Source organism: Boleophthalmus pectinirostris, unplaced genomic scaffold, assembly GCF_026225935.1.
Source record: "Boleophthalmus pectinirostris isolate CB_2022bp ecotype Guang Dong unplaced genomic scaffold, ASM2622593v1 HiC_scaffold_14, whole genome shotgun sequence".
Lineage (NCBI taxonomy): Eukaryota > Metazoa > Chordata > Actinopteri > Gobiiformes > Gobiidae > Boleophthalmus > Boleophthalmus pectinirostris.
The window spans coordinates 4,483,492-4,500,528 of record NW_026571047.1 but is presented as its reverse complement, the minus strand read 5'-3'; the positions used below and the strand labels follow the sequence as shown (position 1 = coordinate 4,500,528).

Below are 17,037 nucleotides of genomic sequence, written 5' to 3'. Positions count from 1 at the left end.
ATGATGTGGTAAATTATGTGTCATTCTATAAAACATATTCCCAGGTACCGTCGGTCTGGAAGGGTTAAGTACAGAACTGTTGCTTTTGTACTTTGTTACCTTCCACCACTGCCTACAAATGTCCAAGTATGACCATTTTGGCAGTTCTAGCTTTCTTTTATTTTTATTATTTCATTATTATTATTTAAATATATATGTTTTTTTTTTTGTTTTTTTTGTATCATCCATAAGAGCAGTGTCATGTTTCTTCATCAACCCTGCTCACCTTCTCCTCCCTCCAAAATCCACGCCTTCCTCTTCATCGGAATCCCATCTAGAACCCCTCTCCTTGCTCCGTCTTCGCTCCTCGGCCTCTCCACGCCCCAGATGTCTCTCTCATTCCACTGCAGTATCCTCTGAGCCGCGTCGGCCGAATGCGAGCTCCCAGAATGCCACGCTCTTCTTCGGGGAATCGGTGGAACGAATCCTGCGGCTGGGGACATGCAACGGCTACTGCTAACGGACGAAGGTTTGGTCGCTCCGAAGGTATTCCTGCGTAAATGCGGTTTAGGAGGAAAGGATTCAGATTCAGAGAAAGAATTCCGAGTTCTTGGAGGTACACTAGTTGAATTTCTCGTAGACGTCGGTTGAGAATTTGGGTAGAGAAAGCCAGATCTCCTTTGACGAACTACATCTGATGTTTCTGGTTTAGCATCGCTCAGTTTCTCCACGCGTTTTTGAATCTGAGCAGCTTGCCGTTTTATTTGTGCATCTTCAAGTCTCATTTCCAGCTGGTAAACTTCTTCCGTTATTTGGTTTACGCGGTCAAATTGTGCCAGCATGGCGGTGACGCTAGGCAGTAGGCGGTCGAGAGAGGGCGCTGTGTCCGATTTGCTTGCTGACAAAGTTGAATCTTCAGACTTAACGGAGAGAGAAGAAGACAACGGGCGAGGAGATGGAGATCGGAATGATGGGACGGAGGAGATGGTAGATGGACGGGAATTCTGTGATGAACGTGAAGGAGGAACGTTCATGCCTTCGAATTTGACCCTGTGTCGGAACTGGAAAAGTAAATTAAATGAAATATTATTGAATTAAACTAAACACTAAATCCACTTTTTTCACTACCAAACTGTGTACCATATTTTTCGGACTATAACTTGCACTTTTTTCATGGTTTGGGTGGTCCTGCTACTTATATATTCAAATTTTGCTTACAAGCTGCAAGTAGTGAAATCTGCAGTCGAAAATGGTAATCGAGCAGCAGAAAGAAAGTTTGGAGTGAGAGAGAAGAAAGCGAGAGACACCAGGAGGGTGCACCATGCAACTTTCCTGAAGTCACTGGATGGATGGGCAAAGCCTGGACTTCAGTGACACTGAAACCATCCTGGCGGGATTCAGAAACGCTGGAATAATTCTAACTGGAACTGATGCTGAGTCTGACGACAGCGACACAGAAGAGGAAGCGTCACTCCATTTACCTTCGGAGGTCAAAGCCGAGTTGTTCAGAAGTGACACCGTGGATGAAGAATTGAATGGATTTAGTGATTTGGAGTGAGATGGAGAGTTTGGTAAACTTGTTCTGTTGTTTATGTTATAGTTTATCTGAAGAACTGTTCATATGTGACGTTAACAGTCTGTTGTTCTCTATTCTGTTGTTATTGCTAGAACTTGACTTTCAAGATGAAATGCCAGTTCCTGGTCTCTGATTTTATAAAATAAATTTACCCCAAAAAGTGCCACTTAATAGTCCGGTGCAACTTTTTTTCTTCTTCATTATGCATTTTTTGGCTGGTGCTTATACTCCGGAGCAACTTATAGTCCGAAAAATACAATGCATTTGCAGCTTTCTGGTCAAAACCCCTAAATCTAAGTTTATACTGCCTTCAGTGGCCTCTGCAATTGTCAGTACTATGTGACATCACACAGGACTGTAATGATCACAGATATGTGTTTCTGATACAGACAACTTGCTGCAGGGGCAGAGTTTGAAGAGTGGATACGTGTTCGACCAATCACACTGTTCTTTATACCTGCAGACCCCGCCCCCTCCTCGCCCCTCACTTCTCCCCTTTAGTCCTCCAGACCCCGCCTCTCTTCCCCCCTCACTCTCCCGTTTAGTCCCGTTTAGCAGCTCTATGTGCAGTGTGGTTGTGGGCGGGATTTAGGTGTTTAGTCCCACTTTAATGTCTGTGGAACCTTTGTAATGATATGGAGGTGGCTGGCGGGTACATGCCTCCTTGGTCTTCGTCAGCCCCATCCACAGTTTGAGTCTCTTGATGAAGAACTCCACCATCTCGTAATCTTGGGGTTCAATGGTTGGACGGAACATCTCAACCTTCTCTGACCTGAAGACAAAATGTTATTCTATCAGTGTATAATGTCAAGTCAGATATGTTCTATACCCTGAATATGGACATAAGAATGTGCTAAGTAATGCCAACAATAAGTATTTTAGTTCAGACTTATTTTAAAGACAGATATTTTACATGTATGGGGTATTAACTGCTAACACATAATACTTTTAGAGCACCATGTTACCTTTTATTATTTTTGCTATATTCGCAGAAAACAACATATTAATATTAGGAATGTAACTATAACAGAAATATTATGATATCATATTGTTAAGAGTCTCAAAATAACATTGTGGACCATCACAATATATCAAATTACAAGTCTCTTAAGTTATAATGCCAGCTCCTCCGGGGGGGACCCCGAGGCGTTCCCAGGCCAGCCGAGAGACATAGTCCCTCCAGCGTGTCCTGGGTCTTCCCCGGGGCCTCCTCCTGGTGGGACATGCCCAGAACACCTCCCGAAGGAGGCGCCCAGGAGGCATCCGAAACAGATGCCCGAGCCACCTCAACTGGCTCCTCTCGACGTGGAGGAGCAGCGGCTCTACTCCGAGCTCCTCCCGTGTGACTGAGCTCCTCACCCTATCTCTAAGGGAGCGCCCAGCCACCCTGCGGAGGAAACCCATTTCAAGCGCTTGTATCCGCGATCTCGTCCTTTCGGTCACTACCCAGAGCTCATGACCATAGGTGAGAGTAGGGACGAAGACTGACCGGTAAATCGAGAGCTTCGCCTTTTGGCTCAGCTCCCTCTTCACCACAACGGTCCGATACAGCGACCGCATCACTGCCAAAGCTGCACCGATCCGCCTGTCAATCTCACGTTCCGTCCTTCCCTCACTTGTGAACAAGACCCCGAGATACTTGAACTCCTCCACTTGAGGCAAAGACTCCCCACCCACCTGGAGAGGGCAAGCCACCTTTTTCCGGTCGAGAACCATGGCCTCGGACTTGGAAGAGCTGATCTTCATCCCAGCCGCTTCACATTCCAGTGCACATTGCAGGTCCTGGTTCGATGAAGCCAACAAGACAACATCATCCGCAAACAGCAGAGATGAGATCCTGTGGTCCCCAAACCGGACCCCCTCCAGCCCCTGACTGCGCCTAGAAATTCTGTCCATAAATACAATGAACAGAACCGGTGACAACGGGCAGCCCTGGCGGAGTCCAACATGCACCAGGAACAGGTCTGACTTACTGCCGGCAATGCAAACACAGCTCCTGCTCCGGTCATACAGGGACCGGACAGCCCTTAGCAAAGGGCCCCGGACCCCATACTCCCAGAGCGCCCCCCACAGGACACCACGAGGGACACGGTCGAATGCCTTCTCCAAGTCCACAAAGCACATGTGGACTGGTTGGGCAAACTCCCATGAACCCTCGAGCACCCGATGGAGAGTGTAGAGCTGGTCCAGTGTTCCACGGTCAGGACGAAAACCACACTGCTCCTTCTGGATCCGAGGTTCGACTATTGGCCGGATTCTCCTCTCCAGTACCCTGGCATAGACCTTACCGGGAAGGCTGAGGAGTGTGATCCCCCTATAGTTGGAACACACCCTCCGGTCCCCCTTCTTATACAGAGGGACCACCACCCCGGTTTGCCAGTCCAGAGGTACTGTTCCCGACCGCCACGCGATGTTGAAGAGGCGTGTCAGCCAAGACAGCCCCACAACATCCAGAGACTTAAGGTACTCAGGATGGATCTCATCCAACCCCGGAGCCTTGCCACCAAGGAGCTTTCCAACCACCTCAGTGACTTCAGCCAGGGTGATGGATGAGTCCGCCTCTGAGTCCCCAGCCTCGGCCTCCTCCTCGGAAGACGTGACGGTGGGATTGAGGAGATCCTCAAAGTATTCCTTCCACCGCCGAACAACGTCCCCAATCGAGGTCAGCAGCTCTCCCACCGCACTGTAAACAGTGTTGGCGAAGAACTGCTTCCCCCTCCTGAGGCGGCGGACGGTTTGCCAGAATCTCTTTGAGGCCGTCCGATAGTCCTCCTCCATGGCCTCCCCGAACTCCTCCCAGCTCCGAGTTTTTGCCTCCGCGACCACATGGGCTGCAGCACGCTTGGCCCGCCGGTACCCGTCAGCTGCTTCAGGAGTCCCCCGAGCCAGCAAGGCCCGATAGGACTCCTTCTTCAGCTTGACGGCATCCCTTACTTCCGGTGTCCACCACCGGGTTCGGGGATTGCTGCCGCGACAGGCACCACAGACCTTACGCCCACAGCTCCGAGCAGCCGCATTGACAATAGAGGCCGAGAATGAAGCCCACTCGGACTCCATATCTCCAGCCTCCCCCGGAATCCGGGAGAAGTCCTCCCGGAGGTGCGAGTTGAAAGTCCCTCTGACAGAGGGCTCCACCAGACGTTCCCAACAGACCCTCACTACACGCTTGGGCCTGCCAGGTCTTTCCGGCTTCCTCCTCCGCCAGCGAACCCAACTCACAACCAGGTGGTGATCAGTTGACAGCTCAGCCCCTCTCTTCACCCGAGTGTCCAAGACACGCGGCCGGAGATCAGATGACACGACTACAAAGTCGATCATCGACCTCCGGCCTAGGGTGTCCTGGTGCCACGTGCACTTATGGACACCCTTCTGCTCGAACATGGTGTTCATTATGGACAAACCGTGACTAGCACAGAAGTCCAATAACAAAACACCGCTCGGGTTCAGATCGGGGAGGCCGTTCCTCCCAATCACCCCTCTCCAAGTGTCACTGTCGTTGCCCACGTGGGCGTTGAAGTCCCCCAGGAGAACAACGGAGTCCCCGGTCGGTGCACTGTCTAGTACCCCTCCCAAGGACTCCAAGAAGGCCGGTTACTCAGCACTGCTGTTCGGCCCGTAGGCCGACACCACAGTGAGAGACCTGTCCCCGACCCGAAGGCGCAGGGACGCGACCCTCTCGTTCACCGGGGTGAACTCCAACACACAGCGGCTGAGCTGTGGGGCAATGAGCAGGCCCACACCAGCCCGCCGCCGCTCCCCGCGGCCAACGCCAGAGAAATGGAGAGTCCAGCCCCTCTCAAGGAGTTGGGTTCCAGAGCCCAAACTGTGCGTGGAGGTGAGGCCGACTATATCTAGTCGGTAACGCTCAACCTCCCGCACAAGCTCAGGCTCCTTTCCCCCCAGCGAGGTGACATTCCATGTCCCCAGAGCTAGTCTCCATGTCCGGAGATCCGGTCGCCGAGGCCCCCGCCGTCGACTGCCGCCCAGATCTCTCTGCACCGGCCCCATATGGCTCCTCCCGCGGGTGGTGGGCCCACGTGAGGACGGCCCCACGTCGCTCCTTCGGGCTAAGCCCGGCCGGGCCCCGTGGGGGAAGGCCCGGCCACCAGGCGCTCGCTGACGAGCACCCACCCCAGGCCTGGCTCCAGGGTGAGGCCCCGGTGACGCCAATCCGGGAGACGTAACTGGCCTCTGTGTGTTGCTCATCATGTGGGGCTTCTGAACCGTTCTTCGTCTGACCCGTCCCCCCGGACCTGTTTGCCTTGGGTGACCCTACCAGGGGCACGAAGCCCCCGACAACATAGCTCCTGGGATCATTCGGGCACTCAGACCCCTCCACCACGATAAGGTGACGGTTCCCTAATTAATATGTTTAATAAGTTTCAGCTTCATTTTTGACATTATGAGTCTCCTCTCAGTTTGTTCTCCATGCTAAGTCATTCCCCCTTCAGAGCTCCATTACATTTGAGATGCTATAGGCTTTTTACACCATATGTATCAGCAAATGTGGCAGAGTCTTCCAGAGGAAATATTTTGTGGGAATGGACCATTTTGTCACCAACCGAAACACCAGAGCACGGTAAGAATGAGGGTTTTCCTGTTGTGTTCACCTGGTGCCCTGTGGAGGTTGCTGTGATGCAGCAGGACACAGCTCTTTCTCTCCTCAAACTGCCCTGACACAGGATCTGCTGACCCTCCCTGACCAGTCCTCCTGTGAAACTGCACTGAGACATTTGACTGAGACACAAATGCCACTGAAAAGCGCAGTGTAAATGTTGCTGCAGCCAAACTTGAATTTCCCTCAGGATCAATAAATATTCTTTCTCTTATAATTTGCATTCTTACTCTTGCTTGCACTGTTTGGCCGTATTACCATAAAATGACATTCAATCAAAGTACCACCAGATTAGTATTCTCAGATAGCTAGCATTTACCTGTACGCCCGAATGAGAACCGCTCCACATATCCGAGCGAGCAGCCAGAGCGTCCCCCCGGTGAGCAGCAGACAGTAGAGAGAGCCCAGGTGTGGGTGGAGCCTGCACAGACTGTGGACAGCCCTGTGTCCCCTCAGGAGGGACAGCACAGATACAGACGTCTGCTGCAGGGACACGAAGCCTTCCACTGTATCAGCAAACACCTACAACACAGAACACATTAGGAGGGGACAAAATAACAAAAAATAGTATGGCTGTTTTCTCAAATTCTAACTATTCTACCATGATTAATGAATAGGAGTTCCATATGTGTTGCCTTTAAGCTAACTGCCTCTTTTGAGAGATCACACATTCATGTCACTGCTTAAATATCCATGCACTGTATTAAAAAGTTGTTAAAATCATAAATTTTTGCAATTCCAGCATAGTGTTGTCATGGTACTAAAATTTCAATCTCAATTTTGACACTAGAGAATAGACTCGGTACTCAATACTGATTCTGATATCACCATGATAATGAAAAACACTAATTCTTTAGACAGTAGAATGTGGTTTTCAACATTAAATAATAGTACTTTCTTTTCTATTCCCATGTGTTCTTATAGGCGTGTAATCCCTCATTGGTCCAGGTAGGTTCCATAGTGGGTAATGGGCGTACAGTATTTGATGACCAGTTGTTAAGAGGGAGCTTCTTGTCCCTTCTTAACAACTGGCAACAACATGATATAGAGACATGATATATTGAGAGAGTAATTAACAAGAAGTAAGTTTTTATTTGATTTATTTATACAGTGCTTCTCAGAGACATATGTCAGAAAGACGCTTTTACAGATCATGATTCATCCACACTCAGTGGTGTGGAGTGCTACTACTACTATTACTACTAGCCCCAGCTATCCTGGTGCAGACTGACAGAAGTGAGGCTGCCAATCTGCACAATCGATCACTGAGACCACCACCATCACTCACGCACGCACACACCACTTTCATACTAGGTAATGCCTTGCCTAAGGACACAACAACCCCTTGTCACCCGATTTTCCCAGTGGTCTCCATCCAAGTCCTGAAGCAGCCCAGCCCTGCTGAGCTTCTGAGATCTGACAGAATTTTTAAATTTTGCTCTTATACTTGTTCTGATACAGCTCAAGATCATTCTAAAGCTGACTTTTTCACTACTGACAATACTGAGACTGAGTATCTAGTTTTGATACTAGTTCTAGTATCAATTAGCATGTGATTTTTGATACTTTTGACAACCCTATTCCAGCACTAAAAATTCTAATCACTACTGTTGCTACGGCTGGAAATTTTCCACACCTTTATCTTACCTAAATTCATGGAGACAAGCTGGGAGCAAGCCTGTAATATTACAGTGTGGCTTTAATTTCCATTTTGAGTGATCATTTTGGTTTCGATATACATTTTATACACACTTAAAATTAATTAATCTGAACATCCCAAAATAAATAACTATAAAGTTCTGTTTTTACTTTCGGTTTATATTTGAAATTAAAGTTAGCCCTAAATGCCACATGGGACAGCCCACCCTCAGAGTGTTTAGTGATACTCACAGTGTTAGCAATGTGGCCGCAGAGCAGTAGCATTAGAATTAGCAGCAGCACAATGGCCATGAGCTCTTTCCAGGCCCTGTGTAGCACCCTGCCCATCACCACCCACCTCCGCACGAAGCGCAGGGTCCCCAGAAGCTGAAGGTCAAGATACATTTTACAGTCTGTTAGAATGAACCTTTAGGACACTTAAGCTTGTCTCTTGTGTTTTACAGCATTAAAATGGATGGAAAAACAGAACCACAGGACCACACAGAACCACATCAAAATTGGAAGTAAACTTGTAACCGGAGGTGGATTTTCAATTACATTTACTTTTGCTTTAATAAAAGTGTGTTTCTCATAGTGTGGATTTTAGACAGCCTAGTTCTAGCAACACTTGCATAACAGTGTAACAGTACTTGAGTAAAAGTTTTGGTTACTCTTCCAGTTTTGAGTATGTGCATCTTGTGCATTACTTAAAGAGCCTATAACAGGTTGAACTACACATTTGCCTAAAACACAGTTAAATCTTAAATCTTTAAACATGATGTTACCACACATTAGCTACAATTAACTTATTATTTAATATAAAAAGTACTTTTTTTTTTTTTACTTTGCACTGTTATTTTCTAGAGCTGAAAATGTGGGATGGTGTGAAAGAAAGTGAAAGGAAAAAATAATGGTCTTTACCCTGAGAACGAGCAGAGTGAGCAGAACAGCAGCACATTGTGAAGCCCTCTGAGAGAGAAGCGCCGCGCGGTGGAACCTAATGAAGCTGTTTGGCTGCTGCTGAAGCTAAAGGACAGATACAATTAGGATGATATTAGAACATTTACCACCAGATATTTAGATTATAGTGAAAGCTCCTCTTTGAGGCTGCAAGTAGCACTTACAACTTAGCATTAAACAGACCATTCAAGTCTTTGAAAAACTAAACAGCTGCCCTGTAAGGGCGACTACTGGATGTGAGACAAAACCTAATGCATTTGAAATGCAGGAAATAGGCACCAAACAATGCAAGACTATTCACTGTAAAGTGAGAACCATTTTGGTAAATGACCGCACCCTCACCATCATTCCTTTGGCTTTTCCCACATCCAACAAATGTGGTCACTTTAGAGAGAAAAATAGATTGTCTGTTCATATAATACAACCAAAACACTTGAAGAGAGTGGAATATGGGCCTATACAACTGCCAGCTTAGTCATCTTTAGCCTTGTGCTGGTTGCTACTGTGTGCAATTTGATATAATTTGTGGCATTATTTTGGGGAGAATGCAGTAAGTTGAGTGACGCTGCCCATTACTTTCCATTGAAGGTTCTCCTTCAAACAAGTTACCTGACCAAAAATATCATGCCAACCATGAGAATAACATGCAAATTATTGAATTCATAACCATATCCAAAATGTTTGTGACCTCAAAACAATAATGACTTTTGAATATTGCTTCATTCTAATCTGGGTTTATACCTCAGATAAATATTTGCGAGCGACAGAAAGAAAGTGGAGCTGCAGGACACCTGTTGCCATGGACAACGAGACCAAGAGGAAGTGGAACAAACAACTCCACCCACACACAACCCGCATATGCTCAGTCCGGACTGAGTACAGCTCCGCCCCCAGCATGAGCAGCCCGCACATCACCAGCAATACCTGAGGAATCAAAACAAAAAAGAGTTTGGTAACATGCTATTTCATAGTTCACTTCCCTCCAGTACAACTTAACACCATCTATATCAACTTGCAGCAATGTTTATCCTCTCTGAGGCATAATGTAATGTAATGTAATGTAATGTAATGTAGATCAATAGAATTAAGGGTGGTTGGTGCATACAAAAAAAATGCATGCAATTTATTAAATAAGTAAAGCACTTGTAATTGTAGTTTTAAATAACCAAAACATTTAGTTTCTAGACAGTGAATGTAAAATATTACCAACCAGCTAAATGGCTCTTTACTTTTTGCCACAAACATTTAGAATCTAACCCTTGTATTACAACATAAAGTTCTGTAGTAGGTGAGTATGTATGTGTCCCATATGCCATTTGGGTTACCGAGAGCGCCATCTGGAGGTCCGGTGGTGAGGAGGAGGAGGGGGCAGGAGTAGAGGAAGGATGGACAGGGCCCGGGTCACTCTTTGGAGCTGGGTCAAATGCAGGCGCACACGCACACACAGCCACAAGCCTGACTCTGTGTGGTAGTGTGTCCATCGCACTGACAAAGAGCTGAGCAAAACAGAACAATAAAGATTTTAAAGATTTGTTTTCTAGTAAGGGATTTATTCATCTTGGATTTAGGCCCAGTTAGACGGTTGGTCTGATCAACATTTTAGATCAGAGTGTTAGAAAAAAAAAAAATTAATAATAATAATATTATTTATTATATACATATATATATATATACACATACATAGATATACATATACATATATATATATATACATATATATATACATATATATATATATATATATATATATATATATATATATATATATATATATATATATATATATATATATATATATATATATATATATATATATATATATATATATATATATATATATATATGTCTCAGACAGTGGGGTCCAGAGGAAGAGGTGCTGGAGGGACCATCATGGCAGGACAAACCCTACATGGGGCGTACCACCGGAACATAACTGAAGTGGCTGATATCAAGAAATCCTACCAATGGCTTGAGAGGGCTGGTCTGAAGGACAGCACAGAGGCACTGATCCTGGCTGCTCAGGAGCAGGCCCTGGGCACTCGAGCAATAGAGGCCCAGATCTACCACACCAGACAAGACCCACGGTGTAGACTGTGCAAAGAGGCTCCTGAGACAGTCCAGCACATAACTGCGGGGTGTAAGATGCTGGCAGGGAAAGCATACATGGAGCGACATAACCAAGTGGCGGGCATAGTGTACAGAAACATCTGTGCAGAGTACGGGCTGGAAACCCCAGGATCAAGGTGGGAAACACCTCCAAGGGTTGTGGAGAATGACCGAGCCAAGATCCTGTGGGACTTCCAGATACAGACTGACAGAATGGTGATGGCGAACCAACCAGACATAGTGGTGGTGGATAAGAAACAGAGCAGAGCCGTGGTGGTTGACATCGCAATACCAAGCGATGGTAATATCAGGAAAAAAGGAACACGAGAAGCTAGAGAAATACCAGGGGCTCAAGGAAGAGCTGGAGAGAGCCTGGAAAGTAAAGGCATCAGTGGTGCCTGTGGTGATCGGAGCACTCGGGGCTGTAACCCCAAACTGGAAGAGTGGCTACAACAGATACCGGGAAAAACAACGGACATCTCAGTCCAGAAAAGTGCAGTACTGGGAACAGCAAAGATACTGCGCAGAACTCTCAAGCTCCCAGGCCTCTGGTAGAGGACCCGAGCTCAATGAGGGTGAGAGAGACCTACCACCGTGGAAGGTGAGAAACACATTTTTTTTTTATATATATATATATAGTAGTGGATAGTGGCTACATCTTAACAATAACTGAAGTGAGGCAGCCTAGACGTGATGATCATTAACAACTGCCTGTAAAATATTTGTAATCCAAAACAATAACTAAGAAGAAGAAACTGCAGATCTTATATCAGGGGTCTTCAACCTTTTTCTTCTGGGGATCTACCTTTACCTAAAGAAAATGCCAAAGAGCTACTAATTTTAGCAGTCACAAGGAACTGTGAAAGGAAAGGGAAGCCTTACATGGGACAGTTGGATACCTATAAACAGTGTTGGTGAGTAACGGATTACATGTACCGCCGTTACGTAATCAGAGTACAAATTATGAGTAACTGTATTCCGTTACAGTTACTGTTTCAAAGGGTGGTAATTGGATTACAGTTACTTTGCTGAAATAAGTGGATTACAAGGCGGCATTTTCCTGTTTTCACATTTTGTGCTACATCCCATTTATTTATTTTTTTATTTCGGTAATTCCACTCATTGTTGGAAACCCAAACAGAACGCGCGCAATAAGAGTGACGTAAACGTCATGTTAAAGTTGGCGGTGTCAGTCACACAGTGGAAGCAGCAGTGCATTGGTAAAAACGCATTTGTGTCTTGGAAATTCTTCTCCCGATGTGAGATATATATATAAAAAAAACAAATATAAAATCGCCTACAACTTAAATGTGAAACAGGAGCTACTGGCACTGGTGAAAACAACCTGCATAGACTCATAATATCTGCACTACTGTCCTATAGTGACCTGCGACATGAGTGGACACACACAAACACACACAAACACAAACACACACAACAAACACACACCTTCATCATCGTCATCAACCTGAGAACCCGCGGACCACGTCTCCTTCCGTAGTTACTGCGCGGACACCGCCGTCTCGTGCGCCGCGTGTGGACCGTGTTTTCTCGCGTAAACCGCACTTCCTCCTGTGCGCCTCTAAACCAGAACACCAGGACTAAACCAGAACTAATCCAGGACTAAACCAGGACTAAAGCAGGACTGAACCAGGTTTAAACTAGGACTAAACCACGACTAAACCAGAACTAAAGACCTGGTCTAGACCTGGTCTAAACCAGGTCTAAAATCAGGACTAAACCAAGACTAAACCAGGTCTAAACAACATGACACCTAACAGTAGGTTGACATAATTTAAGGTGATCTCATATAAAAAATAATTTCTCTATCAATAATATTTTTAATCTGGTGAAGGAAAGGCTTATCTTGTTACTGTCTTTTAACAGACAAAACCTCTTATATTAAGATATCGTGGTCTTTGTTTCTCTACAGCAAACAGTTGCTTATTCATGGAGACTTGGGCTCAGACAATTTGAAGACAACAAACAAGAATTTTCAGGATGTGGTTGCTACATTCATGTCGTTTAAAAAAAACATGACAATATCAAGTAATCCAAAGTAATCAGATTACGTTACTCACTTTAAGTAATTTAATGGATTACGTTACAAACTACATTTTGGGGTGTGTAATCTGTAATCTGTAGGGGATTACATTTTAAAAGTAACCTTCCCAACACTGCCTATAAAACATAAACCTGTATCTATTAATTAGGCATCAAAATTATATCTTTACAATGATAGTTCATCAAATTTGAGTCATTCAGTACAACATGTATAATTCAGAAATTCCTTGGCGAGCTACTTGGAAGGGGGTGGAGAGCTACTGGTAGGTCCCGAGCTACAGGCTGGAGACCCCTTCCTTATATAGGCACAAATGCAAATATATATTAAATAAACTGTGCAAGTGTGCATACTACTAGTTTTGTTTTATTACATACAGTACATGTGGTTGGCTGTTTGTAGAGCCTGTGCTGATACAGTTTTTTTTTTTTTATTTAAGAATCCAGAACTGCCAATGGCTGATTCTTTAGGCCAAGTGATATATCAGTCTGCCAGTCCTACTTATTAGTTGCAAAAGCTTTATTTTTCATAATTTGCAGCAAACCTTTATATTTTGCTCACAAAAAATGTTTTGGCAAACCCTACGTGTAATGATGCATTTTTGTTTCAAATAATCCAGAGCCTTTTTCCCTTGTCCAGAGCTCAAAATGCTTGCCATGATCTCTGTGTTTTTTAAAGTTCAGACACTTTTAACTGTTTGTTTTGATAACTTTAACACTCAAATAGTCTCCACTGCCATCAAATCCCCTTCAATGCAAGTAAACTATTGTTGCCTCATTTCAATTGCTTCACTCCACAGTGCACCAGCAGGAGTGGTGGTTTTCACTGTGTACACTGGGTTACTTTTACTTTTCTGTGAATATTCATTAAATGAAGTGATATTCCATGACAAGACTCACAAGTTAAGAAGACTGAATAAAAGAGAATCCAGATGGTTCAAATGCTCACTCTGTATGACTCCACTGGTCCATGTGGAGCTCAGAGATGTACTGGAGGGTCCTCTTACTGCTATTTCCCAATAGAAGGCCCTGTGCTGGCCCCAGGCTGTGTGTGTACTGTAACCATGGTAACCCAGCCAGGCGTAGAGAGGGACGCTCATGGAGATGTGGAACCAAAACCAACCTGACCCACTGCTCTGCATCAGCCCAGCTGCATAGAAAAAGCAGACATTTTGTTTGTGAATCATATGAAAATATAGTATAAAGGAGCATTCATTCCATCACCTAATTTTAATTGGTCATTGATCAGTAATATTAATGGTGAAATTATGGTGCAAATGAAAATTGTTTTGATACCTTGAAAAGTATACATTCTTACTGTGGGTGGGGTCACCTCTCCACAGCTCTGACCTGGTCTGGTGGCATCACCTGCTCATCTCCATGCAGAAAGATAAGTACTGCAGCATATTCTAGGCAAAGCAATAGCTTCTCTACAGAGAAAAACAGGTGGCGAGCTCTCCCCCAGAAAAAAAGTGATATAATGCAACTTTAGCCTATTTTACAATATGAAGCAGATTAATCACTACACTGTAATGTTGGAATCTACCTGTGCTATCAGCAATGTATTATTACTAACAACTGGCTGGTTTGGTATTGTAATCAGTGGTATTTCATCAGGTATTCAGGTATCAGGTAATCCTCTCTCAGACTATAGCAGAATATGCTAAATTTATTTTTTTTATAGGAAATATCCAAACATGAGTTGCACAAATGTTGAACCACATCAAAAATAATAACGCCACTCATGCCTCAATCTGTGCCGATGTGTCTGTTTCTTACTGCCTGATGCCTGTGAGGTTGGGGACACCCATAGGTGCTCTGTGGAGGTGCTGTTTGGTGGCAGAGTGCAGGAGTCTGCCCTTCTGCTGCTCCACATGGTCCTGGTAGTTCACCATCAACAGCAGCATCAGAAAGAGCAGCTGCCACACACAGTGCTGTAAGAGACACACATATATCTCTCTGTCACTGCCAAAACCGCAGCCCCTGCACCAGTCATGAGTCAGTGCTAGTGCAGCCCCTGCAGCTCAGGGAGGGAATTCTGGAGGTTCTGAGCTTTCACATGAGACATGTTCTGTCCATAAACTGAGACTGTGAAAAACATCTACGGGCCTTTGATATGACCCAAGAGGTCCATGGACCATATAACAATACCAGAATCTGTGTTCTTTTGTCAGAACACCTCCAAACAGTTCCTCAGTAATATTACTATCACCAAATATCTTTTGGTAACTTACTTGAGTAATTATTAGGGTCACTACATTTTACCATTACTAGAATGTAACTGTTTTTTAGCTCTTACTTTATCCCAGTCCTGCACTAATATAAGGGTTGAATCTTACCCTCATGAGAGAGGTGAGTGCTCGGACTTTGTATGCCTCCTGTTTGGCCTGGAGCAGGCCGTATCCACATGGAGGTCTGATGTGTTCACTGTGCTCTGTGAAGGACCTCACCACACTGCTCTCATGGGACAGGAGCTCCTCTGCCTCTGTGTCCACTGGCCTCCAGAGGACCGAGCACAGCACAGCCTGGGCACACACCTGACACCAGATGGACCAGTATTACAAATATGTCTTCTATAGAGTACAATCTAGAAAACACACTGCACATGTTTTGATGTCCAACACTCAATATGAGATATCTATTTTAAAGATACTATACAAATGTTTAATCTGCATTTGACCCATCCTTCAATGCCACTGGGACTATTGGTCAGAGACAGGATAGGGACTGATCTCCAGATCCTGAGCTAATCTTGCTCAGAACTAACTTAGCTGGGGGATTCTTATGTTATGCATGTTTAGGGGTGATGGGAGAAATTGTAGTGTAACATACACTGTGCCCACAGAGAGACAAGGCAGGTTGGCATTTTTAAATCTAAAATGGCTCTGCTATATGCCATGGACATCTTTAAGTAGACTTCTAGGTGATGTCTCACTTTCGCAGGCTCCAGCAGCAGAGCAGAGGTGAGGAAGGCTGAGAGGACAGAGCCCAGCCACATGAGGAGCACCGGCCTGGAGAAGAAGCTGCCGTACACTCCAACTAGCACCATGCAGGTAATGATCAACATGGCCACCACGGGGTACACCACATGCAGAGTCCAGGAGGGCAAGAGCCAGCCCGGAGAACCACGAGCTACACCTGAACAAGACAAGACAATTTAACAGAATAGTTGCGAAATCTTTGGCTGATTAGTCTTTTTATTTATTTATTTTTTTATATATATATCTTCATTTTAGATTTTAAAAAATATTTCTTAATTTTTGAAGGATGAGGATGAATTGGTTTTCAGTGGGTTCTGGCTGTGCGCTCCTTCATCACGTCTGTCTCTCTCTTCATTCCATCAATTCACTATTATGCAGGTAACATTGGAGAAGAGTGTAGTACCTATGCGTGTGGAGGAAGGGCAGCGAGTGCAGTCTGGAGGGGGGCTGGGCAGGACGGTGCTGGCCACAGAGTCGATGGAAGGTACTGAGGCACTTCTGTATAGAGCTCCATCCCAGAGAGGAGCACTGGAGCCTGGGTTGTCCTCCTCCCACAGGTACCTCACTTCACTGTCCTCAGACCAGCTGCTTGAACACGTGCTGTGACTGAAAAAGAGAAAATTTTTGTCACTCATTTGTTTGTTTTAATTATTTTTTTGTATTTATTTTAAGAGACCCATACTACGCTATTTTCTGATCTCTTTTAGAATGTAGTTTCCTCATCACAAACAGACCTGGAGTTGTGTTTTGTTTCATTCACACATGTTTAACACACAAACTTTGCATATTTAGGCTCAAAACTGAAAACACTTCCACACACTTCCACCTTGTGATGTCATGTGGTAAATGCAGAAAGTGCTCCACTGTGTTTTTAAACTCTATACACCTTAGCTAGAATCATTTGGTGAATTTCAGCCCTGGAAATTACTATTTCTACTGAAAAAAGCCAAAATGTAGCTGTTAACTTGTAAATTAAACTTCACGAGGTGGACCAGAGCATGTTGAGCTTTGTAGATGTAGACAGACTAATAATAAAGAGATACTCAAACATGTTTCATGTGAGTGAAACAAAACACAACTCCAAGTATGTTTTTGAGGAGGTAACTGCATTATAACATGGC

At 44.9% G+C, this 17,037-nt stretch overlaps 1 protein-coding gene across 1 annotated transcript in view; it reads right to left on the bottom strand.

The window, feature by feature from the left end:
* Window positions 1–251: 251 nt before the first annotated feature.
* The window catches only part of pkd1b (polycystic kidney disease 1b), a 56,259-nt gene continuing 39,473 nt past the window's right edge, over window positions 252–17,037 (bottom strand). Inside the window, 13 exon segments of the mRNA XM_055150488.1 lie at window positions 252–1,040; window positions 2,216–2,327; window positions 6,490–6,692; window positions 8,061–8,195; window positions 8,730–8,834; window positions 9,621–9,692; window positions 10,094–10,135; window positions 10,138–10,264; window positions 13,885–14,085; window positions 14,715–14,869; window positions 15,275–15,472; window positions 15,871–16,073; window positions 16,320–16,522. Of these exon segments, the coding sequence (XP_055006463.1) occupies window positions 252–1,040; window positions 2,216–2,327; window positions 6,490–6,692; window positions 8,061–8,195; window positions 8,730–8,834; window positions 9,621–9,692; window positions 10,094–10,135; window positions 10,138–10,264; window positions 13,885–14,085; window positions 14,715–14,869; window positions 15,275–15,472; window positions 15,871–16,073; window positions 16,320–16,522 (2,545 nt within the window).